At 49.3% G+C, this 26985-nt stretch overlaps 1 protein-coding gene and 1 long non-coding RNA gene across 2 annotated transcripts; both read left to right on the top strand.

The window, feature by feature from the left end:
- The first annotated feature begins 9526 nt into the window (after positions 1 to 9526).
- Positions 9527 to 11466, top strand: LOC137761533 (uncharacterized). The gene is made up of 3 exons (XR_011073427.1): positions 9527 to 9604; positions 9907 to 10284; positions 10966 to 11466. It is a non-coding gene; the product is annotated as an uncharacterized lncRNA (long non-coding RNA).
- Positions 11467 to 22237: 10771 nt separating this feature from the next.
- On the top strand, positions 22238 to 26686 carry BTG2 (BTG anti-proliferation factor 2). The gene is made up of 2 exons (XM_068541533.1): positions 22238 to 22520; positions 23888 to 26686. The coding sequence occupies exons 1-2, from the start codon at positions 22367 to 22369 to the stop codon at positions 24220 to 24222; spliced, it is 489 nt and encodes a 162-aa protein (XP_068397634.1). The 5' UTR covers positions 22238 to 22366; the 3' UTR covers positions 24223 to 26686.
- The last annotated feature ends 299 nt before the right edge of the window (positions 26687 to 26985 follow it).

Raw genomic sequence — 26985 nt, forward strand, 5'->3', positions numbered from 1 at the left:
CTCACTGAGAGTGAAAGCCCAAGTTCCCATTGTGGCCAACAAGGTTGCTGCTACCTCTGATTTGATCTCCTCACTTTCCCCCTTGCTTTCCCAGCTTCAGCCACACTGGCCAACGTGCTATAACTCAAATCTGCCACATACCACCCTGCCCCAGTGCCTTTCTACTTGCCATTTCCTTGGCCTGAAATTCTATTTCTCCAGAAAGCCTCATGCCTCCCTGGCTTACTTAAAGTCTTCACTCAAAAGCCACCTGCTCCAGGAGACCTCCACTGGCCAGTCCATCTAAATTTTCAACATTATGCTCGCTGTTGACACTTTCTATCCCACTTCCCTCTTTATTAGCCTTTATCATTAATAGAAATATATGTCTTATTATCTGTTCACCATCTGTTGCCCCCAGTAGAATATAAGCTCTAAGAGGGCAGAGATTTTGTCTGTTTTGCTCACTGCTGTACCACCAGCATCTAGAACTATGTCTGGCACAAAGTATGTGCTCAGTAAGTACTTTGTTGAATAAATAGATCATCCCAAGAAGTTTTGCTAGACTATTTCCCTTCTGTTGCAAGAGCTAGGTGCCCTGAGACTGCAAAGATGAGAATTTAGATTGCTGTAAAATACTGGGACAACAGCATCTGGGCTGAGCTTGGGCCACTGCTCACTGGCCCTGGGCAGTTAGGACTGACACAGGAGGCAGAACCCCAAAACATGCTTCTGTCCTCAGACTGGATTTCCCCCTTTTTCAGCCCAACCCAGCTGTGCCCTGTCCAGTAGAGGACATATGGCTGGGAACTCCAAGCTCCTCCTTTTCTCTGGAGAGACAGGGATGGCGTCTAGGCCTCAGGAAGAAGGAGTGGCATGAGAAGATGCCCCATTGATTGAGGGCTGGGTGACACTGCTGAAGCTGCCTTTTGTCCAGTTTTCTTGGGGTTCCCACAGGAACTTCCTCAGGAAAAAAATCAGTGCCATCCTTCTTGGACTTGGTTTCCCAAGAAAGCAACACTCCTCAGAGTGGGTCCATGGCATCACCTGTCTGGGCCTGGCCCCAGACTTGCTATCAGACTCTCTGAGGTTGGGCCTGGGCATCTGCAAGCTGCAGGTCTACCAGGAAATTCTTCTTTATACTCAAATGAGAGCCACCCATCAGAGAGTGACCTCCTTGGGGTGGGATTGTGGCCTTCTCACAACCCAGCCACCTGCTCTCAAATTTCACCCCTTCCCCTGCTTCATTTTCCTCCTTAGCACTTAACACAGTGCAATCCAACATAGAATGTACATAGTCCTCTTATTTATCCTGTTTATTAGCTGACCTCCACCACCCCCTTGCCCACACCAGGAATGGACTTTTTGTCTGTTTTATTCATTATTGTATCCCCAATGCATAGAAAAACACCTGACACATAGTAAGTACTTCATAAATAGTTGCTGAATTAGTAAATCCTTATCTAAAGCCCTCCATGATAAGAGCTCGTTAGTGAGGGAGGGGAGGGCAGAGATAGTAACCCTCTTACAGTAAGATTACCCCTGCCCTCAGGAGACTCCCAGAGGCCACAGGCAGAGCCAGCCCTGAGAATTCCACCTGAGCTGCCTATGCACCTTTCACTGCTGACCTAAATGTTGGACCACTTTGCACAGAGTAGGGATACACTGTGATGGGGCCTAAGACAAGCAGCACATTTTCCTCCCTCCCAAGACCTCCTCCCTTTTGCCTTTATAATTCCTACCCATACTATAGGCCCCTTTCCACCTAGCAGGCCCTCCCTTCTCCTCCTTCTCTGAGCTCTAAGGAGCACCAGGGGCCAGTCCCATCATCTGAGCACTCAATGGCCAGGTGGGGTGCTGCATTGTCAGTGGACCCTTCACAGACATCCTTCTTGCCTCCCTAAGTAGACTTTGAGTTTGCTGACAGTACAGACTCTGTCTTATTTACCTTGATCTGCCAGTATCTAGAGCATAGTAGGTGCCCAATGAGTCGTGAGTCTGTGGCTGTATGAAAGAAAAGTACATGGAATGCAGTTACATTCAAGGCTTGGCATATGCTAGGGCCCAGAGGGGACTGAACAGTGGAGTTTTCTTTACTGTGAAGCTCTATCATACGGGGATTAACTACGGACGGGGGACTCTACAGCAACATGCCTTGATGCTGGAACTAAATTGCCCACCTATTTCCTCTTACTACTACCTCCAGTAATAATAGCTCACATTTATGCACTGTTTGCTGTGTGCTAAGTGCTGTTCTAAGCATTCCACAGGGATTATCTCATTTAATTCTCATAACATTTCAAGATAGGGACCATTATTATGCATGTCACGTGCATTGCAGGATCAGGGCTATTTTGGGGATAAAGGCTATGAAGTGCTGGTGGGGAGGCCAAGCATGTGTGCTGAGAGGTCAATGAAGAGATCAGGAAGAGAGACTTCATCAGTGTGGAAACCCCAGGTACACATGAGGTAGCATGAGTTTTTCAGAGCAGAGACACTCCGTTCCACCTCTGTCATGCTTTCAATCGTGATACCACCAAGTCTCAGGAATGTAGAATTTCCCAGCCTCTAGAAGTTCAACCTTCAAAAACCCAACCTAGGAATCAAGGGTCCAGGCTTTGTGAACATTTGTCTGATATGCTGGCCATTTTTGATCCATTCAACTGGCTTTCTTCTCATTTGAATTAGGAGTGAAATAAGTATGAAATCACCCTTCCCCATCCTTGTTTCTACTTGCCTCGCACAGAAGTCTTCCTAAGAAAGCATCCTGGGCTTCCCTGGTGGCGCAGTGGTTAAGAATCCGCCTGCCAATGCAGGGGACACAGGTTCAAGCCCTGGTCCGGGAAGATCCTACATGCCGTGGAGCAACTAAGCCCGTGCGCCGCAACTACTGAGGCTGTGTGCCCCAACTACTGAAGCCCGCGCGCCTAGAGCCCGTGCTCCGCGACAAGAGAAGCCACTGCAATGAGAAGCCTGTGCACCGCAACGAAGAGTAGCCCCCGCTCACCGCAACTAGAGAAAGCCTGCACGCAGCAACGAAGACCCAACACAGCCAAAAATAAATAAATAAATGAATAAAAATTTTTTAAAAAAGAAAGAAAGCATCCTGCCCTCTTTAACTCCCACCAAACAGGGAGCCCCTATTAGGGCAGGGCCATGCAATCCAACTCCGTGGAACCTCTCTGCCCCTCCTTCCCCTCCTGCCCTGCCAACCCCAGGACCAGGAACCTCTCTTGATCCTCTGCCACTAATGGTGAGCCCCCGGGTCCACTCCCAAGCACCTCCCTCTGTCCTGAGAATATGCCCTCCGGGCTCCCAGCTGTGAGTGACACATCGGATACAGGGGCACGATGCTGCTGGGTAGAAAGAAGATGGGAAGGCAAGGAATGGTGACAGGGTGTGAGAAAGTCAGAGAGCATGGGAAACTGGAGAAGGCAGCAAGTCCATTCCCCTCCCTCCCAGCTTGGAGGCTGGGTTATTAGACAAGGTCTGTAAACACCTGAGTGGTCTCTGGTGCTGTGTTTGAACCATGACTTTCTACTCTCCAAATAGACCTTGACTATATGCTCCAGGCATTCCACAGGCACTGGGGGAGAGACTGGAACCTGTCCCTCCCTCTCAGGGTACTCTAGAGCCAGGACTCAGGGCTCATAGGTTAATGGCAGTGTTCTGCTGAAATATGGTTAGTGTGACCTTTGCAACATGCCTATGTCCCTGTTTTCCAACAGTTCATAACAATGACAAATATTGCTGCTTCCCCCCTGAAAATAAACAGAGATTCAGATGTCCAGGGGACACCAGAATGGGCTCAAAAGAAATCTGTGTTTAAACCCTACAGAAATTCATCCACTCACCCCCCCCTCCCCCATGTTTTGGGTCTCCCAGGGAGGCTCTGTGAAAGGGCAGTGGAAAGACCCCGCAAACTCGCGGCTGGAGATGGCTGAGAAGAGGCAGAGTTGAGGAGAATGAGGTCAGAGCTATACAAACATGCACTTGGGTGTTCTGTCCCCACTAGAGTGTGTTTCCCGTGCCACTCTCCATGTCTCCTGCCCTCTCATACCTTTCACTCCAATAATCTCTCTTCCCTCTGCATAGCAGAGGGGTGACTGAAGAATCTGCCATCTGCTGCCTCCTCCGATACGCAGGTCCCTGTGCCAGGGTAATCTAAACTTGGGTAACTGAGATAAGATTCTTGCTGCCATTAAACATTGACATGTCAGAGCGTGGTACTCGGTTGCAGTGAAACTCCCTGGCTAGTCTGCAGGGAGACAGGGAGACCACAGCAGTGGGCCATTAAAAATGGATGGAAACCAACCCACTGAAGAAAGAGCTTGTCTCTCAAAGTGGCAGTTCTCCTGTTGGCCAGAGGGAGGGAACGGGAGGACTTAGCAAAGGCCAGCAGGGCTCAAACTGGGCAGTTTTCAGAGTTGCAACTACTCCTTCCCTTCACATTCTGTCAGTTGGACAGAAAGAACATGGGCTCTAGAGTCAGGCAGACTTGAATTTAAGTCTCAGTTTGACCCCCTAGTGTGTCTTAAGCACCCTGAATTTTAGCCTGTTCGTCTATAAAATGGGCTTAATACTTACTCTAAAGATTGTTATAAGGGTGAAATGAAATAGCATATATAAGATATCCAGCACAGAGTTTGGCCAAAAGAGGTCATTATTAAAGGTTAATCCTCCTTCCCCTTCCTCCTGGAGGTAGGTGAGTTTCTTCCCGGGGAAGAAGTCTCCCCAGGGACACCCTCTCTGGCCTGGTGGGATATTTTCCCTGACCCAGAAACCCTGGTCTCATTACAGTTTGCTTGTCTGTCTTACCCCACCAGTCTGGAAGCACCTTGAAAACAGCTCTCTCAGGTACCACTGACTTTCCAGTACCCAGCTCAATGTCTGGCATATAATTGTTGTTCGGAGAACTTCATTTCATAATAGCAGAGAAATAGATTAGAAGGCTTCTTAAGTAAGGTCCTGAGAATAAGGTCATAATAACAGTATTCATTGAGCCCCAAGTGTTATGTACCCGTTACCTCATTAGTCACAAACAATCCTATATGATAGAAACTCTTGTAATTCCCACTTTACAGATGAGGAAGTTGAGGCACAGAGAATATTAGGTTACTTGCTCAAGCTAAGGTTTGAAGCCAAGCAGTTTGACACAGCAGCCTGAACCCCGACCCCTCGTTACGCAGTTCTGACTCTAGTGGAGAACACCACTCTGGAGAGCTTGTTGGGTGAGGAGGAACCCTTGTTACAATGATTGACCCCAGGGAAATTTCTCTGGACCTTTGGAGGGAGATTCAAAACCCCTCTCCATCCCAGTTCTAGGTCTGCTTGATAAGCCAGGAATAACGCTATCCTGTTGCCTTCCAGAACCTTCTGCTCCCTGGGGCAGCAGGGAATTTATTTGGCCAGGGGTTCACACCTCAGAGGCTCATCTGCCTCAGCAACTAGGGGTAGCTCCCTGATGGCAGTGCCAGCCAGCTTTCAGACAGGAAGCTCCTCTGCCACACCTGTGAGAGGTGAGAAGGGCTGGGAGGGACGGTCTGCAGAGCTGGAACCATGAGACCTTTATCCTCAAAAATAAAGGGACTCCCCTGTTCCCTCTCCTCAGGGCTTGGCTCTGCTCGGTTTTCTGGGCTCCTCCTGCAGGCAGCTGCCTTTTTGAATGCCCAGTGAACCCCAAATTAGCTTGATTCATATGAGGAAAATACACAAAACCCCTCTACAGCCAGAGAGTGAGTTGTCTATGAAGACTTATGTGTTAAAAATAAAGTTTTACCCTAAGAAGCCATCTGGCTGTGTGCCCTCTCCCAAATCCACGCTTCCATTCAGTACACTTGTTACTCTGTGCTGTGGGGGAACAAAGAGGTACCGGCTGTGGATCAAGAGGGAACGAGCTTAAGTTCTCAAGATGCTGAGAAGGGGGCAGAAGCAGATAAGACAAGCACAGAAAGCATGGAAAAAAACTTGAGGGTATTTCCCACACCCGCAAGCGACAGGCGCTGCTCTCTGTGGTACAATTTGGGTAAGTAAGCCCTGAGGACACAGTGGGATGCACTCAGCTGCCCAGGGAGGGGAGGCTTGATGTGATGTCTGAGGAAGGCATCTGCCTTTTGGAGATGGCTGCTGGTGGTGACCTGGGCTCTGGGCGGTGGTAGGTAGAAGTAACGGCACGCACAGTCGCACTGTTTACAACGCACCTTCACAACCACATCTCACCTGATCCTGATGACCACTCTGTAAGCAGGCTCCCCCACCCTCACTTCTCAGGTGAAGAAACTGAGGCTCAGAGAAGTTTCTGAGTGGCCGTGGATGAGGAAACTGAGGCTCAGAGAAGTTTCTGAGTGGCCATGAACTCAAGTGGCTTCTGACTCAAGTTCTTTCCCTTACGTGGCAGTTTGCCTGGGGAAGTCATGCAAAATCTCACGGAGCGGGAAACCCTGACTTCTACAGAGGCAGCTTCCTCCCAGTCTTGGGCAAGGCCCACTGCAGATGCAGAGTCATAGTGGTAAAAAGTGAGTGTGCAGGGGGGCCACACTGATGAGGGCTGCTGCCTGGACAGCAGCAGGAGCAGCCAGGGGTACTCAGGGGCAGCGCTGGGACCAGGCTGCCCACCCAGGGTGGGTGTGGCTCAATGCCCCAGAGAGAGGGGTGGGGCTACGGCTGGCCTAGGGGCTGCTGCCCTGTGCCCAGGAGTGGGGGTCTAGCCCGAGGGAAGCCTGACTGAGCCCAGGTCTTTTGTGGCCAGAGGTAAGGGTAAGATAAACAAGTCTCTTATTTTTAAACCAAAGAGAGGACAGGGGTTCTTTGTTTCCACAAATCAACAGGAGAGGAAATGGGTTGTGTGTGGGTGTTGGGGGCAGGGGGATGGAGGGCGGTTTAGAGCTCTAGCTGTGAGGAAGTGAAACTAGTTACCAAAGGACTTCCCTGTTAGCCAGAACACTTGCTCTCCTCCTGGGAGGAATGGAGCAGCAGGGGCTAGAGGCTTGCAGAGGTTTCTCCCAGCCCTGGGAACCTAGAGTAAAACCAGTTAGCACAATGTCACCCTGAGGAGATGGGGGTGATCTCGGGCTTTCTGTGATGGGAACAGCAGGAATCCTTGAGTCTGAGCAGTGCCAGGACTTGGTTCCCCTCCTTCACTCCTTCTGCCCTCCTCTCTTTCTCAACCTCCCAGAGGACAGAGACTGCTTCCCCAAATTCTACTGGGGCCACCTCCTTCTGGTCCCATCACTAAGATAGACAAAAGGGAACTAGCTTTTATTGAGCTCCAACTGCATGCCCTGTCCTGGGCTTGGCACTGCAGTCATGAAATGAAATGGAAAAGGACATATTTTCCTCCCTGAGGGGAAAAGGAGAATTACTAGATTAAAGGAAAGCCATCAACAGAGCTATAAGCAAAGGTGGCGGGGCGGGGTGGGGGGTGGGGGTAGGCATAGGAGCTGAGGCTGAGACAGTTTTCAGTCTTTCCACAAACTTTTTATTCCCTTAACTTTCACAAAAAGGGAAGCCAGCCCGAAAGGATTCTCCCCATTTTAGTGATAAGAAGTTTGAGGCCCCAGTAAGGGCGTAGCCAGGACAGAAACACCTATCTCGTGCTTCTGTGCTCGCTGCCCTTTCTTCGAGGCCAGGTTGGGATCAGGATGGAGGAGGAAGTGGTGGAGGTGGTGAGGTACCAGAGGGAGAAGAAAACTGAGGGATAGGGGACCCCCAAAGGCAACCCTGGAACACCTGATGATGCTGGCTAACTTTCCATGTGGTGTCCTGGAGAGGACTTCTATTACTGCCACTACTTCTAATAGTAATAACAGTTACTATTTACTGTTTACCTTGTGCCAAATACATAAATATTGTGGAAGGGATTAATGTACAAAATGCTTTAGAAGCATGATCTCTTTTAACCTTCAGAAGAACCAATAAGATAAATACTTTTGTTTCTATTTTTCAGACAAGGAGATTAAGGTTCGGAGAGGTTGGGGACTTTCCTGAGACCTCATAATGTGTGGCAGGGGCCACACTCATAACCACTGTGCAGTACGGCCAAGGTGGGACACAAATGCTGCCCCATTTTTTTTATTCCTCAACACCTTTGGCATCATCCAGCCCCAGAACGCTGGTCCCTGAAAAAGGAAGGCCTCTGTTCTGCATCCTCTTAAATTCTCAGGCTTAAAACCATTTTTACTCCCCACCACAGGCCTAGGCCTCAGGGGTGGGGAGATGTCTGTAGACAAGGCAAAGTGGCCACATCCTGGGCAGATCCCCTGACAAGGTAGGTCACTATCTCTCCCCATGCCTGTGATTCCCACTCTTTGACTGGGCCCAGAGCTTGGTGTGAGGTAGGGTTTTCACCCAGACAATTCTCTACCAGGGGAACTAGAGAGAGGAAGCGGGTCTTAAGTAGGGTAGGGAGAGTGGGTGGGTGAGCACTGCGGGTGCAAAGAGACAGTTTGGGAGGCCCTGGGGACTTTCCCCTATGCCTGAACTCCTCCCCCAGACAGGGCAGCCAAGTGCCCCAACACCCCACAGGCTGTGAGCATCTGGCTGGGTTTCTGACTCTTCCCATCCATGTCCTATTTCTCTCCCACCCTCTGCAGTGTACCCCCTCTCCCTTCATCTTAGAATTTGTTTACTACCCATTGCTCCCCTCACCCATCCTTCCCTCCCAACTTCGGGTGAGACAAGGTGGGCCTGGGGGGGCGCACTCCAACAGGCTTTACCCCAGCACAACTGGACTCAGAAATGAGACACCCCCCCTACACCCCCCCCCCCAATGGAGACTCCATGAAGAAGCCTGGTTGAAATGTGAGCCCTGAGCTTCTCTTGTTGCAATTTCTCTTCCTTTTCTGTTTCCTGGCCTCTACAGGGCGCTAGGCATCTTGAAACCCTCCTTTTTTAGACTTCTTCCCCTTCAGCCCCTAGGGCCGACCCCTTTTTATTTGACTTGGCTAGGGCAGCGGTGAGAGGCAGCTTAGTAGAAGGGAAGCGAGCCCCTTACAGCAGTGCCTCTAGTGAGACTTTCTGGGGGTCTCTGGAAGCACAAGTGCCAAGAGTCTTTTTGTTTGTTTAACAAGGAAAACAATGGAGAGATGTGATTGTCTTCAAGCATCCCCCAGCAAAGTTCCTCGTCTGTCTCCAAAGTAAAAATACACACCATGGCTGTAACGTGAAATACGCATCCTTGACACCTTGAGACAAAATAGACTGCAAACACACTTGGGCGTCCAAAGATAAGATCGCCCAGAATACAAATACCTGCTACCACACGGGGACAGAAAGTGATCACGCACGCTAACCCCCTGTTGCACCCACGTTTCTACACATAGCGTAAGGACGAGGCTCGGAAGTGACAGCCCCGGCAGGGGTTAACCCCGCCCTCCCCTCCTCCTTTCCTCTCTGCCTCTCCTCCTCCCTCCCTGCCGGCGTCACTGGTTTTCTTGTCGCGGGGCCGCCCCTCCCCGCCGGCCTCTGACGTGGCCTGCGGCGCGTCACTACCCGGCCGACCGGAAGCGCTGCCCTTATATGGGCGCAGACTCCGGAGGAGTCTGCGGGGGCGGGAGGCAGGGCGACAACTACCCGCTGTTCCTGGCCAGGCTCTCAACTTCCAAAAGATTCCCAGGCCCGGGCAAAGGTGAGCCAGTTTGGAGATAAGGACGTGGCTTTCCCATCTCCTCCAGAGAGCTGGAGAGCCCAGGTGGGCAGCCTTCCAAGACATTCTCTCCCGGCATCCTCCCTCTTTGTGTTTCTCTTGAAATGTTCAGAGCTAGATTGAAATGCAGATGACAATTGGCCTTTAATAGATTCACTCAAATGGTCCCTTAATGCTCTGGATCCCTAATGTCCAAGGCCAGAAGGCTGTGATGCAGAGGCCAGTGTGGAGTAGTGGAAAGGACAGCCTTGCCTCTGCTGGGCAACCTTAAACAAGCCTTTTAGTCTCTTCCAGCCTCATTTACCTTATCCGTGAAGTGTAGAAGATTCTTGCCTGATGGAGTGGTTGTGAGGATCAGATGGGTGTTCAACTTGTTCGTGTAAAGCCGCTTTGTAAGCTGTGAAGTGCTGTGCAAAATTACGGTGGTCACTTTGTACCCTGGAGGAGCCTTGTTCAGGTCCCTTTCTGAGGAAGGGAGCAGCGGAGGCCCAGATGCTGACTTAGCTTCCAGAACGTGTCTCTGGGGCCTTGCCCAACCACTCTGGGAATGCCCTTGGCCCTGTGGAAAAGCTTAAGCTGTGTACACAGAGTCATCTGATGTCTGCCGTCTGTGCTTCCAAGGCTGCGATGGGCTGTTTTGGGCCCCTGCTAATACGCAAGTGGTGAGTATGCTTGAGATGGCCTTTCCAGTTAAACCAGGGAAGGAAACCAGAATTGCCAAAAGACAGCGGGTGAGCAGTTGTGTGAATGCCTCATACAGTACTGGACTATCTTCTGCCCCTGCTAATAAGACCTCCAAATCCAGCTCAGAACTCCCAGCCCCCAAAAGCTATTTCATACGGGACACCAGCTAACTGCTGGTGCCTCCATTCCAACCCTCTTCATTAATTTTGGACTGTGTTTTCTCAGTGCTCATCTGCCCACATTTCTCTGTCTGATGGCAGCTTTGCATGTGTGTCCTCTGTGTGCATGCTTCCTCCTCGTCCCCAACTTGGAGTTTCCTGAGGGTAGGAACAATTTCTCTCAAACTAGACTGAAGAGCCTCCACCCTCCACGCTTGAGGACGGGCACCAAGTCTCCTTCCTTTGATCACTATAAAACAAGGAGGACAAAAGGTGTTCAGATCCTGGGGTCAAGTGATTGATTTATGACCCATATATAAATGGCAGTGAGGAATGGGAGGGTCAGACAAGGCGAATCTCTGCAGTATTCACCTCCCCCTCTTTCTCTGCTTCCTGTCTCAGTGATCCCCACAGAATCCACTCCCTGCCAGGGAGAACTGTGCTGAGTTGTTGAGAAGTAGATTGCACAGTGTGCCCTGGCAATCTTCTACTCTTTTCTAGTAGAGGGTACCTGCCCCCACTAAAGCTCAAGACAAGTCTGAAGATGAAATCCCACTGCTGGTACCAGTGAAGGAAACTCCAGCTGCAGGAAGCGTAGAGACACAAAAAGATGCCACAGGAAAGAAGTCTCCAAAGAAGAGTCCTGGTACACACCTCATGGGAAGAAGAGAAAGGCCTCCCCAGCTTTGGAGACCCCAACAGATGAGGAGCCCAAGACCCCAGGTAAGTCAAGAATCAAAGAAGAGTTGGAGAAAGAAAGAACCTCTTCGCTGGGGAAAAAAGACCCAAGACAGACTCCTAAAAAGCCTGAGGCCAAGTTCTTCACTACTGCTAGTAAATCTGAGAAAAAAGCTCCCCGTACCCCCAAAGTGTGGCCCCCCAAAACTCAAAGTACCCCAGTCAACCTAAAATCAGAGACTCAACCAGCAGGAAACTCATCAGAGCTATCCAAAGAGCTTGTAAAAAATACCTGGGTCCTGACCCCCGTTGTAACTGCTGAGTGAGGCCTAGACTTAAATATTTTTTAAAACCTCCACAAGTAATTCTGATACATGTTCATGGGTGTAAGAACCAGTAGTGTGAAGTAAATCCATTTATTTCATTGCTCTTCTGTGTATTTACTAATGCAATAGAGGGAAAATACAGTTTCTTCTAATCTACTTTTTTTTTTTTAAATTAGATGTATGGGGTTTTTTGTGTGTTTTTTAATTAATTAATTTATTTATTTTGGCTGCATTGGGTCTTCATTGCTGCACGTGGGCTTTCTCTAGTTGCGGCGAGCAGGGGCTACTCTTCGTTGCAGTGCACGGGCTTCTCATTGTGGTGGCTTCTCTTGTTGCGGAGCACAGGCTCTAGACACATGGGCTTCAGTAGTTGTGGCACGTGGGCTCAGTAGTTGTGGCTCACGGGCTCTAGAGTGCAGGCTCAGCAGCTGTGGCGCACGTGCTTAGCTGCTCTGTGGCATATGGGATCTTCCCGGACCAGGGCTCGAACCCATGTCCCCTGCATTGGCAGGCAGATTCTTAACCACTGTGCTACCAGGGAAGGTACCCTGCTAGGAGGCAGGTACCCTCCTTTTGGAGGTGGTTGTTCTCATTAAAGGTAAGGCACTTGAGGGTGATACCTAAGGCCATGTTCCCAATTGGTAAACTGTCAGCTGAGGTCCACTGCTCCTTAGGTGCTTGCTAAGATTGGTTCAAAGCTTCATTCTAAGAACTATGGGAAATCCAATGCCCCTCCTCAAAATATTCCAGATTCCTCTGGGAGTGGGGATGTCTCTAGCTTTGAGTTCCTCTTTTCCTTAAGTCAAATCGGTTTAGGAATCATCTTGCCAATCTATAAGTGCTCTTGCTATGTGAGCGGTGGATTTCAGCCCTTTTCCTTTCAGATTCTTCCTGTTTTCTTTTGCAGAGTAGGTCAGCTCTTTCTAACCCCTACCCACACTTCTGTGCCTCTCTACAAATTCAGTGAGATGGGCCCAAAGCTTCTGTGTGTTTAAGTTCTTAGGCAGAGTCCCTCTTCCTAAGCCAGACCAGGCTGGAGTGGGGTGGTTGGTGGTTTTCCTGGACTTACATACGTTTTTAAATAGGGATGCTTACTTACAATAGATTCTTCTTTAAATTCAAAACCTGGGGGGCAGGGAATTGTTCTCTTTCTAGGAGCTTACCCATCCCCACTACGATAATCATTCATTCTGCTCAAATTTGGGGGCTCAAACTTCTCAAAGCCCTCTTAGACATATCTCATAATATTCCTCTCTCCACTCCCCTCAGGAGCTTTCGCCATGGGACCCACTTGCATCCACACATGTCTAATGCTAGAGAAAAGCAGCTGAAAATAACTGGGGCCACCTGACTCTTTGACTCAGTAGGACTCAACCCCTGACCTCAAGGGAGTTTCCTGAGCCAAGAGGAAAGGAAGGAAGCCCTGAGCTGAGCATAGAAGGAAATATGGAAAGGATGTTGATTATTATTTTCCCAGCCACTATCCTGACCTGATTACTCCCATTGTCATTATGGGCTCTCATTAAATTTCAACTGAGGATGATACTAAATGCCACTGAGAATAACTTCTGATTCCTCAGCTCCGATAGTACAACATAGGGATTCACACAGATTAAGGAAGAGACAGGGTGGGTCTCCTGGCCCACACTCTCTTGTTATAGATAAGCAGAGTGTGGCTCAGGGAGGTGACTCCCAATCTGGCCACCAGGCTCCCTCCTCTGAACCACAGGGATCAAATGCTCGGCCTCCCCTGGCTCTGAGCCATGGTGCAGTTGAGCAATACCTGGGGCCCAGAGCCAGGAGGCCAGAGGGGGAAGCTGCAGTACCTCTTTAGATTCTTCCTTATGTCCCTTTTTCTTGAGTCTGTCTTTCTCCACACATTAGCCCCCTACCCAGGGGGTTTCTGGCTATCACAGCTGTGATGCCAGCTTCCTGCCTGCCCCAGACACCCAGCCCCATTAAGGCTCTGCCAAAACAACATCTGGGGCAGCTCCAACAGTCTCAGGGCCTCTTCTCTTGTTTTCTGTCTGGAGATGAAGGGGGTTTATCCTGGGCCCCTGGGAGTGAGGATGAGGAGTGTTTGCAATGTGTCTGTCCTCTAAGTTTGGGAAAGAGGCAATAAATTCAGCTTCAGATCTGCTGCTGTCCCCAAGTCCATGTGTTCCCCCGTGGAGTTTCCGGCACTTTCAGTCACACCTTCGAGTACTATTGGAGAAGGCCCAGAGGGTGAAGGTGTGGGAGGTCACATTCCTGGGGGGCCCTCCAGGATAATAGACTTTTAACAGATAGTCTCCATCCTTTTGCTCCTATGATACACCTAGGGAGTCACAGAAACAAAAACACATCGCTGGGGACCTTTCCAGCCAAATACTGGTCTAGCCATCTGTCCACATGTCTCCTCTCCCCCAGCTCCCACCTTATTCACTCTCTCTCTCATACACCCTCAGCCATCCTGCCTTCCTTTGCTCTGCCCTCACCACAGGCCCATGCTGGTAAAGGAGGGAAGGAAACTGGAGCATTCCTCTAGTGGGTCAGTAGGGCACAGCAGCTGAGAAGCAACCCTCAAGGGAACAGCTATCTTTGGGGAGCAGATCTCCCCCCTAGATAGGAACTGACATACTGTCAGCATATGTCACAAGTTTGATGAATTAATAACACTTTCCAGCGCTCCCTCCCAGCAGAAGGAGAGTGAACCTGTATGAGCCAATGTGGTGCAGGATGATGTAAGGGGATGAAGAGGTGACTTTGGGGAGCATGAAGCAGGCCCTTAGAGCCTAATTCCAGGAACCTGGAGGCCTCAACCCTCCAAGCCACAGAGGTCACCTGTGGTCCCCTGGCTGACCCCTGAGAGCAAAAGTGGCAGTTCCTGCCCCATCCAACACTCTGTGTCTCATGTCTTCGTGGCTCTTTGCCCTGAGACCCTGGATTCGGTTGTCTCCCAAGGCCCAGTCAGGGCTAAGTCCTCACTCCTTCTCCTCACACTGGTCGCCGTCCAAAGCACAAACACTCTTATTCCCACCCTCCGTGTAAGTGCTCTCTGCTGATCCAACTCCCGTCACCTCCCTTTCAAACCCTCTTGTGTCCAGCAAAGTCCCTTGTAGCCTCAATCCCATCCAAGCATTTTCTGTGCCTCCTGACCCTAACTGAAACGGGGCCGTCTCAAAGGGAGCTTGTTCCTCTGTCACACCCCACACCCCTCAGGCTCACGTGGTGAGGCAGCATCTTCCGTGCTCTGCATTACCTCTTCTGACCGTCACTCCACATCACCTTCTCTGAAGTTCAGTTTGTCCTGCTGTACCATCGTCTGTGACCCTCCTGGTCACTCTTTCTCACTGACCCCAGGTCTTGCCCCTGCAGGGCTCACAGTCTTTCTCTCTGTCCCAAACTCCTGCCTCCACCTGAGGAAACATCAACATGTGTGTGAGCAGCTGAATTCATTCTGCCTCCTGGGCTTTCAGCCTCCTACTCCACCTGACCGTATCCTGCCCTCAGCTTCCAACACCTGCCACTCCAAAACCCACCACTGTTCCTCCAGAGCCTGGCACCAAGGGTACTCATAAATAGTCCCTGAGTAAGTGAATAAATGAATGAGGGAGTGAATGAAGCATGTGTCACAAGACGGGATGTGGAAACATGGAAAGGGCACTAGATGGGGTGGGAGACGGAGGTTCTAGTCCTAATCCTGCCACTAAACAGCTGTGTGATTTTGGGCATCTTTTCCCATCTCACGGCCTCCTTTTCTTCATCTGCAAAATTAAAAATTTTGTGTAGATGATTTCTGAAAACCCTGCTTCTGACTGTTGGCAATACCAAGCTGTGGTTTACTTATACTTATCTATAATATTTAGGCTTTGCGCTAAGCTCCTTCTATATATTACTACTTATCTACCCAATAAGTCTGTGAAGAACATATTGTCCTCGTTATAAAGATGAGAAAAATTGAGGATAAGAGAGATTAAAGATTTGCCTTGTCATAGACAGTAGGTGGCAGATTCAGGATTAGAATCCAGGTTGGTCAACAAAAGCAAGTACGTCTGAATGTGGCTCAAGATGAAAGAAGCCTTCTCTTTAGAGGGACTGCTGTTTGCTCTTCTAAACTAGGCCTCCGAGGGAGATTTCCCTGGCGGTCCAGTGGTTAAGACTCTGCACTTCCACTGCAGGGGGCACGGATTTGATCCCTGGTCAGGGAACCAAGATCCCACATGCTGCGTGGTGCAGCCAAAAAATATATAAATAAATAAATAAGAAGGATAAACTAGGCTTCACATAGTGAAGGTCTCTCTGAAGTGGCAGGGGGCTGCCTGCAGAATGCTGGCTGGGGGTACAGGCCACCCTTTGCGTGTGCCTGACCCCCACCAGTTCAGCCAACAGTTATGAGCCAGGTGCTGCAGCAGGGGGAGGGGTTGACACAGATCGTGGTGTCTGGGCAGACGTGTCAGGTGGGTTTGGAGCTCTAAGAGTGCCTCTGAGACAAGGTGTGCTTAGTGGGGTCCATGGACCACTGCATCAGAATGGCCTGGGTTCTCATTACAAATAGGCCCATATCCCATCTCAAACTACGAATCAGAATAACAAGGGAGAGGCTGCTTAATCTGAATTTTTACCAAACTCCCCAGTGATCTGAGTTACTGTCCTAAGAAGTCCCAGGGTGTAGGGATTTGAATGCCGGATAAGAGATTTTTAATTAATGCTGTAGGCAATGGGAAGCCATTGAAGTTTTGTAAAGCTGAAAAGTGACACGATTAGGATATTGCTCAAAGAAAATTACTCTAGCAAGCAGTCTTCAGTGTGGATTGAAGTGAGGAGAGACTGGAGGGCAGAATAACCAGCAGGCTATGGCAATAGTCTAGATGGAGCAGAAAGACTGGGGGAGGGAGGACACTGCCCATGGCAAGAGGCAAAAACAGGAAAGATGTTGCAAATGTAGACTCTCTAGGCCTTGGCAACTGATTAGCAGGGGTACAGTTAAAGATGTCTGCCAGACTGTGAGCCTGGTGACTAGGCAAAGAATGGTAATGCTATTGAGAGGGAGAAAGAAATCAGAAGTAGAGAAGAAGGGAGAAAAGTATCTTGATTCCTACATGTTGAGATAAAAACACCAGAAAAAAATATTTCAAAAATGTCCAGTTCTCAACTGAAAAAGAAAAAGTAGTTGGGAGTTCAGCAGGAAAGTTAGGGTTAGAGATGATGCTTTGACATTTGCTCTATATCGGGAGATGCTAATTCAAATACCTCCAGGATCAAGGCAGGTTATACAAATGAGGATTAAGTATAATAATAATAACAAATCCCAGCATCCAGCCATGGTAAATGATAACCACCACTTGGTCTCAGCAGGGATGCGATAAAGAGTTGGTGGGGACCGGGGTGAACTGAAGGACACACTTCCTGTCTTAAGTAACAGTCATTGCTAAATAAGAATGTGGAACCAGTGTAAACAGAGATTCTGATTTTTAAAGAGAAATTATAATTCTAGGGTTTTATTTTGATATGACACTTCCTAATCATTAAATGCTGACAACTAATTTTTTAAATGCTTAAACACTATAGAGACCAAACACTATATATCTGTGACTGAGTCAGCTCTGCCTCACAGGCTTCCAACTTGTGACTTCTGAGCTACACGGACCGTATTTGGGAGAGAGAGTTGAGCACACTGAGAGGAAATCCAGAGACTGTGTGCTGTGGAGAACCGTGACCCACCCAGGCTCCCAAGTTTGCCTAAGGGTGAGCCCAGTAAAGCTTAGAGAGGCCCTGATTTTTTTAGTCACCAGGTGTCTGATGGCCTCCCAGGTTGGTGGTAGCAGGTGGAGCCTGCATCTGCCATGGCTATTTCTATTCATCACCTGGAAACTGTGTGGGCAACGGCTGAGGTTCTGATACTTTGCAGGTTAGATGCTGCTTGGGGCCAGCAGACTTCACTCCACCACCCTCTGTGGCTATTTTCATCCTTCACTATAAAGATGCCCTGTACCTCAGTGTCTGAGTCCTGACTGGAGCAGACATCTTGTTTAGCACATCCTAGTTGCTCACTTTCCTATAAGGAAGTTCTTCTATTGCTTAATTTAGGTGCTTTTTATACAATGGAATCTTCTTTTTGCATCTATCTTCAGAACAAGTGGAGAAATGGGTTACTTTTTAGCTTTCTGACTCTTCTCCAGCCCTCAACGCATTCTTAGAAATGGTCCTTAAGGACTTGAAAATTGTTGTGACCTGGGAATTAGAAAGCCCTTTTCATATTTATATTCTACCAAGGCTTCCTTCAGTCCAGATTGGTAGTTTTCCACTTTACCCTAATCATCTTCACATTATCTGTTTCTGTCCCTGTTCTCAGTTCACTTTGGGGTGGGGGGAGGGATTTAAAGACAGAAACTTAAAAATAGCTAACATCCCCACTTTCTTAGTCTTTGTTAACAAGTTCTAGGGACAATGTCATCTTTTTTTGTCCTCGATTCCTGTTCCTGATTCTAAAGAGTAACCCCCAGACTGGCTGGCCTAGAGCTGATCTTGAAGGGTACAACTTTGTGAGAAGGTGATAGGGAACTCAAAAAGATGTTCTGGACATTACCCAATGATGCTTGCAAAGAATTATGAATATATTTAGTGGTATTTCCACTCTGATTAGAAAGTGAAGAAGAGGCATCTGTCCTCCCTGGGTGATGTTTCTTATCAGCTCTGGGCAGCAGAGCAAGGTTGTCACTGATGAGGCCTGAAAAGAGGCAAGATCAAGTTAGCATCTATACCAGCCACACTCAGACATGCCTGCCAAAATACACACTCCACCAAAACACCCACACATCACAAAAGGATGTTCTTCAACATATACTAAGTACATGTTAACATCTGCAAACATATATCCACATTCCCTCCTATCCACAAACATCATACACATTTAAGTATGTACACTCAAATATATATATACTGCCCTCCTACCCACACTGATACACACATACACACACACATACACATGCACACTCACACACAGACCTAGTAAAACTACGCACTGCACAGTGTAGGAGTGAGCTGATGTCATCTTCCTAGAATATTGCAGCCCAGACTCTGCTGGCAGATCGTCTTTATTCAACCTCAGGTTTCAACATGTGGTCAGGAAACTGGGAGGTAGCCTTGACAACCAAGCCAAGACCCTGCAGGCCCAGCAGGATGCTGAGCAAGACAGTCGCATACAATGTTCTGGTTGCTCCTGACTGGGGAGTAGAGAGCAAGGCATGTGTGATGACTCCACAGACAAGGCCAGGGCTGAGACCTGAGGAGAGGGACCCAGTTCTGGTGGGGATTTGGTCTGAAGAGGGCAGTTTGGGATGTTGTGGGTCACTCTAGAGGGGCCACACAGGTAGGCTGTGCAAGTGGGTGAGATGGGCATCCAGGACCAAGGGAGCCAGTGGGTAGGGGTCACATGGTACAGAAGAAGTTTCTGATCCAGTTGAGGCATAAACTGGCATCCACACCCACCTCCACCACTACCTGCCCACTTGGCAGTAGGTAGAGCCACAGGTCAGCACAGTGTTAGGACATTTAATGTTCAAAATTGAACTCAAGGCCCTTCGGGGGAGGGGAAGACATGAGTGAGGAGGAAGAGGAGCAGGAAGAAGAGGAGAAGAGGGAGGGAGGGACACACTGTCCTTATCCTGATGCTTGAACTATGCCTTGGCTATACCAAGGAAACGGAGGTGGCAGGCAACAGAAGAAGAAGTGAAATCTGGACTTTAGAGCTTCTAAGAACAATGGTCTTAGCAGTTTAAGGGCAGTTTCAGCAAATTCCAAAAGTAATTTGGATTATTATAATGTATTGGGTTGGCCAAAAAGTTTGTTCTGGTTTTTCCATAAGATGGTACAGAAAAACCCGAATGAACTTTTTGGCCAACCCAATATTTGGCCTTAAAAGAAACTGATTGAGAATCTAAATCCTGAGTTGGGTACAACTACACTGTAGAGTAACTTGGAAACTTTGAATGTTGGATACATTAAACTCCCTCTCCCTAGGCTTGTGTGTAGAAAGAAGAGAGGATGAGAAAGTAGGTGAAGTGCTTTCTGGTTCTTATTATCACTGCCCTCTACAAAGTTCAGGAACTAACCACCAGTGATGAGACTAAGACACTTCCTAGGTAATGGGGGAATGTGGGGGATAAGGCCTTGCTACTGTCCCAAAATGAAGACTGTTTCCCTCCAGTTCATTGCATCATCATCTAGAACAGCTCTGTGGGATGAGGTGGGACCAGCAGCCATTGTAATAGCACAGGGACTCCATGGTCTAATGAAAAGGGCATATTTGAAGTCAGCAGATCTGGTGCCAGTCCTGGCTCTATTAAGAACTAGCTGTGTGACCTGGCGAGTGATACGAGAACCTACGTAAAGACAGAGTTCTATTTCCTAAGGCAAAAAACAGGTGATGATCTGTCACAAGACTTTTTTCCATGAATTATGGACTAAAGCAAGGCCCAGAACACCAGACCCCTGTCAACAGCATACCCAGGAAGATGTTAAGTATTTTCAGATTTTGGTGCTAAACCACCCTGAACACCTGCCTATACCTTGACCTGTTTCCCTGGCCTCCTTGGTGGTTGACCTTGGTCAATTCGGGTCTTGCTGACACCTGATCTTTTTGTTTGATGCACTCTAGGTTATCTTGTCCTAGCCCTGTTTCCAGTAACAATTGTTTCCCCCTCAATGAGCAGAGGTCTCATCTGGCCTGATCCAGCTTCAGGGAGGAGCCAGTGAAGAAGCCATCTAAGAGATGTGTTCAATGCCAAAATACTAGAATTCCAGGGCATTTTAATGAGCTATATGAAGCAATGGAGCAGAATACTTGAAACCTGAACTGTCCTGGAAATGCAGGACATATGAGCATAGTAACCTGTTTTCAAGCAGTCTGCAAACAAGATGTCAACCTCTAAAAAGATCACTAAGAATATCAAACAACAGATTATAAATGCCAAATGAATGGTATGGATAATATTAATTCTGTAGTGAGAGAATGGTCAGCACAGGTTTTCAAGGTGGAGGACCAAGCTTAAGCGTTCAGGAGTGTGAGGGATTGGGAAAGATGGAAAGGAGGCAGTGAGGTATCCAAGAGATAATGGCATGAGCCATGGTGCAGCAATGCCAGGCACATATAGGCATACATGGAATGGGGACCATATTACAGGGCAGGGATAGGGATCATAGGCAAATGTTGAGGGCTCTGGGATGCAGAGCTGCTCTGATGCTTAGAGAACAGTGAGGAGAGTCACCTTGGAGCACAAAGTGGCAGAAACCTAAAAAGAAAGATGGGGCCAAATTATGAAAGGTCTTAACTATTAGGCAAAGGAGTCCATACTTAATGCAGTAGACAAATGGAGGGTGTCTCAGAATGATCTGAGCAAAAGAAGAGCAAGTGAGTGCAGAACTTCAGGAAGGTAAGTCTGCTAACAGTGGGAAGGGTGATTTGGGGATTGGATTTGACAGAGTCTACTGCAACCATCTCGATACGAAGAAGTAACAGGTCTTGAGACTGGATCTAAGGAGCAAAGTACAAGGTGAAGCCAAAAGTGAGTCTGAGTTTTCTGGGTAGAGTGACTGGGAACCGATGGTATCTGATAGAAATGGAGATCAGGAAGGAAGCTGGCCTTGGAGAAGACAGTGGGCTTAGGCTGACACTGATGTGGTGGCTGGACATCCGAGGGGAGAGACAGAGCAGGTAGGAGGGGCGGGATGAGAGATGTGGACAGACTATGCAGATAAGAAAGTCAGTAGTAAAAAAGTAAACATCAAAATGGACAACATGAATAGAATCTCTCTAAGGAAAGAGAGTGGAGAGAAAAGGAAGAGTGAGTGGACATAGTGAGGGAACGGGGACAGGAAGAGATCCAGGGAAGACACAGCCGGGGAAGGAGGCAGAGAAACCTGGGGTCAAGGAAAAAGAGGGGAGACTGCCTCCAGGAAAAGGTGGTCAAGGAAAATAAGAATTTACAGAGGCCACTGGGTTTGATTCATTTAACATATATGTATGAGGCACCTATGTATGCTGGACCCTGGGATATTGATTAGGAGTTATCCCCATTCAACAGACCTCTAGGAGTGCCTGTGATGCTGCCAGGTTCTGAGCCTGGTTCCTCGTGTGGAAGAGGAAGACTGAAAAGTTTTGCAACACTCCCTCCACCCCTACCCACCCAGCAGTAGGTAAGACTCGGATGGTTCTAGGCAAGAGAAAAAGCATTGCTGTAGAAGAGCATAACTTGTTGGGGAAGTTGGTGTTATTGTGGAATTAAATAGAATACTTAGTCTCCATTTCCGGAGAGCCAAGAGGAACCCATTCCGACTAGTTAGGAGACGCGTCAAAGCTGTAAAATGGGTGAGTTCTGACAGGGTGTGGTTGAAAGTGGGGGAGTCAGAAAAGGCGACCTCCTGGGAGAGGTGGTGTCAACGAAGGCTTCTTGTTGGAGGTGTTCTTTAAACTGTCTGGAAGAATGGGAGAATAGGAGAGGTCAGAGAATCCCCAGCTTGAAGCGCCGCTCTCCTTTCCAGAGAGCCTTCGCGCCCCGCACCCCTTTCTCCTCCCGCCTCCCTCAGCCTGCAAGCCCAGCTACCGTTCCCAGCACTGACGTCAGCGGGCGATGACCTCAGCGCAGAGGAGGCAGCGGAGGGGGGGGGGCGGGACTGAGACCTATGGCGCGCGGGGCGGGGCGGACGCCAGGCTCCGCCCCTATCCGCTGGCTGCGGCCAATGGACTCCGCCGCCGGCTCCTCCGGCTCTCGCAACAGTATGAAAGGCGCGTAGCAGGTAAAGTCCGGGCAAAGCCCTCGCGACTGGCGAGCGAGCAGAGGCTTACGGTTCGGCACGTCCCATCAGAGAACTCTCACTGACCCCCCGCCTCCGCCACCGCTCCCCGAGTTGCACACGACATGAGCCAGGCCAGCTGGACCGGGAAGAGAACAAACATGCTCCCGGAGATCGCCGCAGCTGTGGGTTTCCTCTCCAGCCTTCTGAGGACCCGGGGCTGCGTGAACGAGCAGCGACTTCAGGTTTTCAGCGGGGCTCTCCAGGAAGCCCTGATGGGTGAGCACATTGCAGAGGGTCCTGGCGCCCGTCAAACCCTGCCACCGGGGCTCGGCCCCCCACCCTGCCTGAGGCGTCTTTCCTCTCCACTTAGGGCAGGGCTCCCCACTCGAGCAGCTCCGGGACTTGGTTTCCTTCCAGGTCCCAGGGCGGCCTGCAGTCTCCTACCCCCACCCCCACATCCCCACCTTCCGCCCATTCCTCTGGGTCCTGTCTCTCCTCCTCGGCCCTGCTCTCGGGTCTCGGTCCGCGGTTGTTCTGGTTGGGCGCTCCCCTCCAAGCTGTCGCGGGCGCAAACACTAGTCCTGAGTGCGATCCCGAGTCCCCGGCTTATGCCCCGGAAGGGGGGGTACCTGCGGGTCTGAGTGCGAGCTCATCTCCCTCACTGGACTCTGAGACCCTGCAGGCAACAAAGCCCGACCGGCCGGGGGGTCCTTATGGAACAAGCAGGCGCAATTGAACCTTCTCAACAACTTGGGAGTCCCAGCCGTGGTTCTTCCGGCCGCGCGGGGCTGCGCTGAGCCTGCGTCTGCTGTTGACTCAGTCGAAGTTGGAATCCGGGCCCCCTTTGTATTTTCTCCCCCCCCCCCTCCCAACCCTTAGCCATCTGCCACCTATTATGGTACAGGGAGAGCCTTGTACGTAGTAACTGCGCTCTGCGGGCGTGTGTCGGGGTTGGGGGCAGTGCGACGTGAGACGGAGGAGGTTGACAAGATACAGGCAGCCGCTGGCTGGGGAGAGACCCATCTCCCAGCTGTTTCTAGCGGGTTGGCCGGCGGTCTTGGGCAGCAATAGCCATCTCTGAACGTGCCCACACAGATCCTGCCTTCTGAGGAACAACGTATGTTTCATCCAAACATCCCGGTTTTGCCTCCCTTACCCGCTGAGACAAGCCTCTGACTTTTCAAGGCAGAGGGAACCACTGAGGCACAGGGTGGGAGACATGATGACTTGCTGTGGGTCCGACAATGATGGCAGCCTTCTTGGCCTTGAAACTTCAGCTCATAGGTCCCCAGAGGCCCTGCCTGGACATGCCAGCCCCAGTCACACCCCTCCTCCTTAAACTGGGGATGTGCCAAAGGCAATATACTGGCTACAAAGGATTGACCCAGAGCTCTGGGACGCCCTCCCAATACACATAAACCCTTGTCCTGGAAGGAGGGGTTTTTCCAGATCCCATAATTTTTTTTCTGCTACAGTGTCGGGAGGGTTTCAGGAGGGTCCTGAAACTCATGAGAAACCATGTTGCTTACTTAAAATCACTAGGTCCCTTCCTCTCCTATCCCAACACCCCTACCCCCCTTGTGGTAGCATCCATGGCCCAGCTGCTCTAACTAGTGCATATCCCCCTTGTCCTGTCTCCACAGAGCACTACAAACACCACTGGTTTCCTGAAAAACCATCCAAGGGCTCCGGCTACCGCTGCATCCGAATCAACCACAAAATGGACCCCATCATCAGTAAAGTGGCTAGCCAGATCGGACTCAGCCAGCCTCAGCTGCACCGGTTGCTGCCCAGTGAGCTGACCCTGTGGGTGGACCCCTACGAGGTGTCCTACCGCATTGGGGAGGATGGCTCCATCTGCGTCCTGTACGAGGAGGCCCCGGTGGCCACCTCCTATGGGCTCCTCACCTGCAAGAACCAAATGATGCTGGGCAGGAGCAGCCCCTCAAAGAACTACGTCATGGCAGTCTCCAGTTAGATCCCCCGCCGCCCCACCTGGCACTCTGCTGTACTCATTCTGCTGTGACAACAGGCCACTGCATACCTCTACCTGGGGAACTGTATTTTAAGTGAAGAGCTATTTATATATATATATTATTTTTTTTAAGAAAAGGGGGGAAAAAACCAAAAGATTTTTTAAAGAAAAAAATCCTTAAAGGGAGCTGCTTGGAAGTGGCCTCCCCAGGTGCCTTTGGAGAGAATTGTTGTGTGCTTGAGTCTGGGAGCCAGTGTCTGGAATGGGAGAGGGGGATGGTCAGGGAGGGCATGGATCTGGCCAAGGTGAGGTGGGAGAAGCTTGGCTAGCAACCCAGGAAGATGTGAGAGGGAGCAAGCAAGGTTAGTAACTGTGAATGAGAGAGGTCAGGATCTGCCCTGGGGAGAGAAGAGAGGCTGAGTTCAAACCTCTCACCCAGGACACCTGCATCCCTGGCCCCTCTCTTAATCTTACTCAGGGGCATTCAAGCCTGGACTTAAATCATACTATATTGCCTAATCTTCTCTTTCAATTTTTGATGAGATCCTAGGCAGAGAGTGAAAAGACCTCTCCTGATTCCTTCTGTCCTGAGCAGCTTTTCTTGAAATCATGACTTGTTTCTAATTCTATTCTCAGGGGGCTGTAGATGTTGCTTCCCACCAAGAATATAAAGCTTTTTGTTTTGGGAGGCAGGGGAGTGAGGCAGGGGTTGAGGGTTATTGGAGTTGGGACAGAAGGCACTCTGCACAAAACCTTTGCCTTGCTATGAGCTGCTCTGTGTGTGAGTATGTGTGGCAAATACCTTGGGGTTGATTTGCAGTGGAATTTTGGTACCCAAAGAGTATCCACTGGGATGTTTTTTGGCCAAAACCCTTCTTTTTGTAACCAGACGGAAGTCCTCATGATGCTGCCATTATCCGTTTGAGAGGTGGCTCAAAAGCTACAGGAAACTTCAAGTCCTTGAATACTGCCTTCTTTTTAAAAGCACAACACTCCTCTCTAACTGCCCCCCCCTGGGCCTCCCCGCCGCTCCTCTCCCCTTCTGGTTGGGTCATGGAGCTCCCTATTTTCTAGGACAAGAGTTCTCAGCCACTGTGCAATATGGCCTCCTGGGTCCCAGGAGGATCTGGAGGAGGATCTGGCTCTCACAACCTCCTGGTGCCCTGGTGGGCTTAAGGAATCATTTCTCCCTCTGTCCTCAGGACTATGGCTGGATGCTTAGCCTTGTAGATATTCCTTGGCCGAATGGGAGAATGCCCCAAGTTCTGCAGGACTACTTGGTATTCTTGTAGGGCTGACACTAAAAGCCAAACCTTGGGCATTGTTTTTTCTCCCTGGTGCTCAGAGCACCTGTGGGAGAGGCTACTGTCTCTCTCAGTACAATCCAAATTTGTCTATAGACTTGTGCAATATTTACTGTTACTGTTGGAGAAAAATGGAAAATTACACAGGGAAGAAATCGCCTTCCTTCAGTTTCTCGGTGACATTAGTGAGGGATCCTCAGAAGGCCTTGAGTTTCCCAAACCCGAATCACCTTAAGAAGGATGTAGCTAGAACATCTGGTCAACCTGGCTACCCTCCTGCTGTTGCCTTTAGTGAGGAAACTCTCTCCCCACTGCCAGTCCCCTTTCCTGGATTTCTTAAATACTCAATTCTGACTCAAGGGTGCTAGTTACCAAACACTCCCCTACCCATTCCTGCCAGTACTGCCTCTTCAACTTTCCAGATCCCGAGCTACCTTCCCAGATCCTTTTTCCAGTCCTTATTCCTTTAAAGTTAACTTCAGGCCAGTAGACCCAAGAGCTCATTTTCTGGTCTGTGGGTTGAAACAAAGCTGTGAATCACTGCAGATTGTTGTTGCATCTTGTCTGCAAACCGGTCCCTGCCTTTTTATAAGCCGCCTCATGGTCTCATTCTTAATCTTTTCTCTCTTCTTTATCACGTTCACTTTAAAAACAACAAAACACACAGAGCTGGACTGTTGAGCAGGCCTGTCTCTCCCGTTAAGTAAAAAATAAATAGTAAGTTTGTAAGCTATTCTGACAGAAAAGACAAAGGTTACTAATTGTATAATAGTGTTTTTATATGGAAGAATGTACAGCTTTATGGACAAATGGACACTTTTTTTTGGTTTCTTTAATAAAAATGTAGCAGATGAAGTCGTGTGGTATAGAGAAGATAAAATTCCCACATCACTAATTTGCATTTCCCTCAAGCAAATCCTTTGTGTCTCATAGTATTTCTCTTCAGTTGGATTCAGAAGACCTATCACATAGGTGGTAGGGACATTTCCAAGCACCCCCTCTTTCCTGGGAGATAGCTCCTTACTTCCCTTCTTTAATGCATATTCTAACTTCCCTATGAAAATGCTAGATGGGCTAGTGTTCTAGTCTGAGCATTCCTCAGTCTAGCCAGGGCTCATCTTATGCATCCTGTTCTTGCTCTGCCTTACTCATTAGTTCATTCTGCAAGCATTTATTGTATGTGCTAGGTACTAAAATTATTAAAAATGATTAAGACTAACAGCCTGCTCACAGACTGGGATGGTAAACAGAGGACACTGAACCCCTTTCCAGGTTGGGGCAGAATTTTTTGAAATTCCTGGTCAAGCTCTCTTGTCATCTTTGGGGCTCCCGTTTGGCAACCACCATTCTTATTATACAAGAGCAATTGGGCCTCAGGATACAGGCACTGGAACTGAACATGTGACAGAAGGCCAATGTTACCAGTTAGCTAAAAAGGAGCTACTTCTGACAGCAAACACCA

This window comes from Eschrichtius robustus, chromosome 3 (assembly GCF_028021215.1).
Source record: "Eschrichtius robustus isolate mEscRob2 chromosome 3, mEscRob2.pri, whole genome shotgun sequence".
Taxonomy (NCBI): Eukaryota; Metazoa; Chordata; class Mammalia; order Artiodactyla; family Eschrichtiidae; genus Eschrichtius; species Eschrichtius robustus.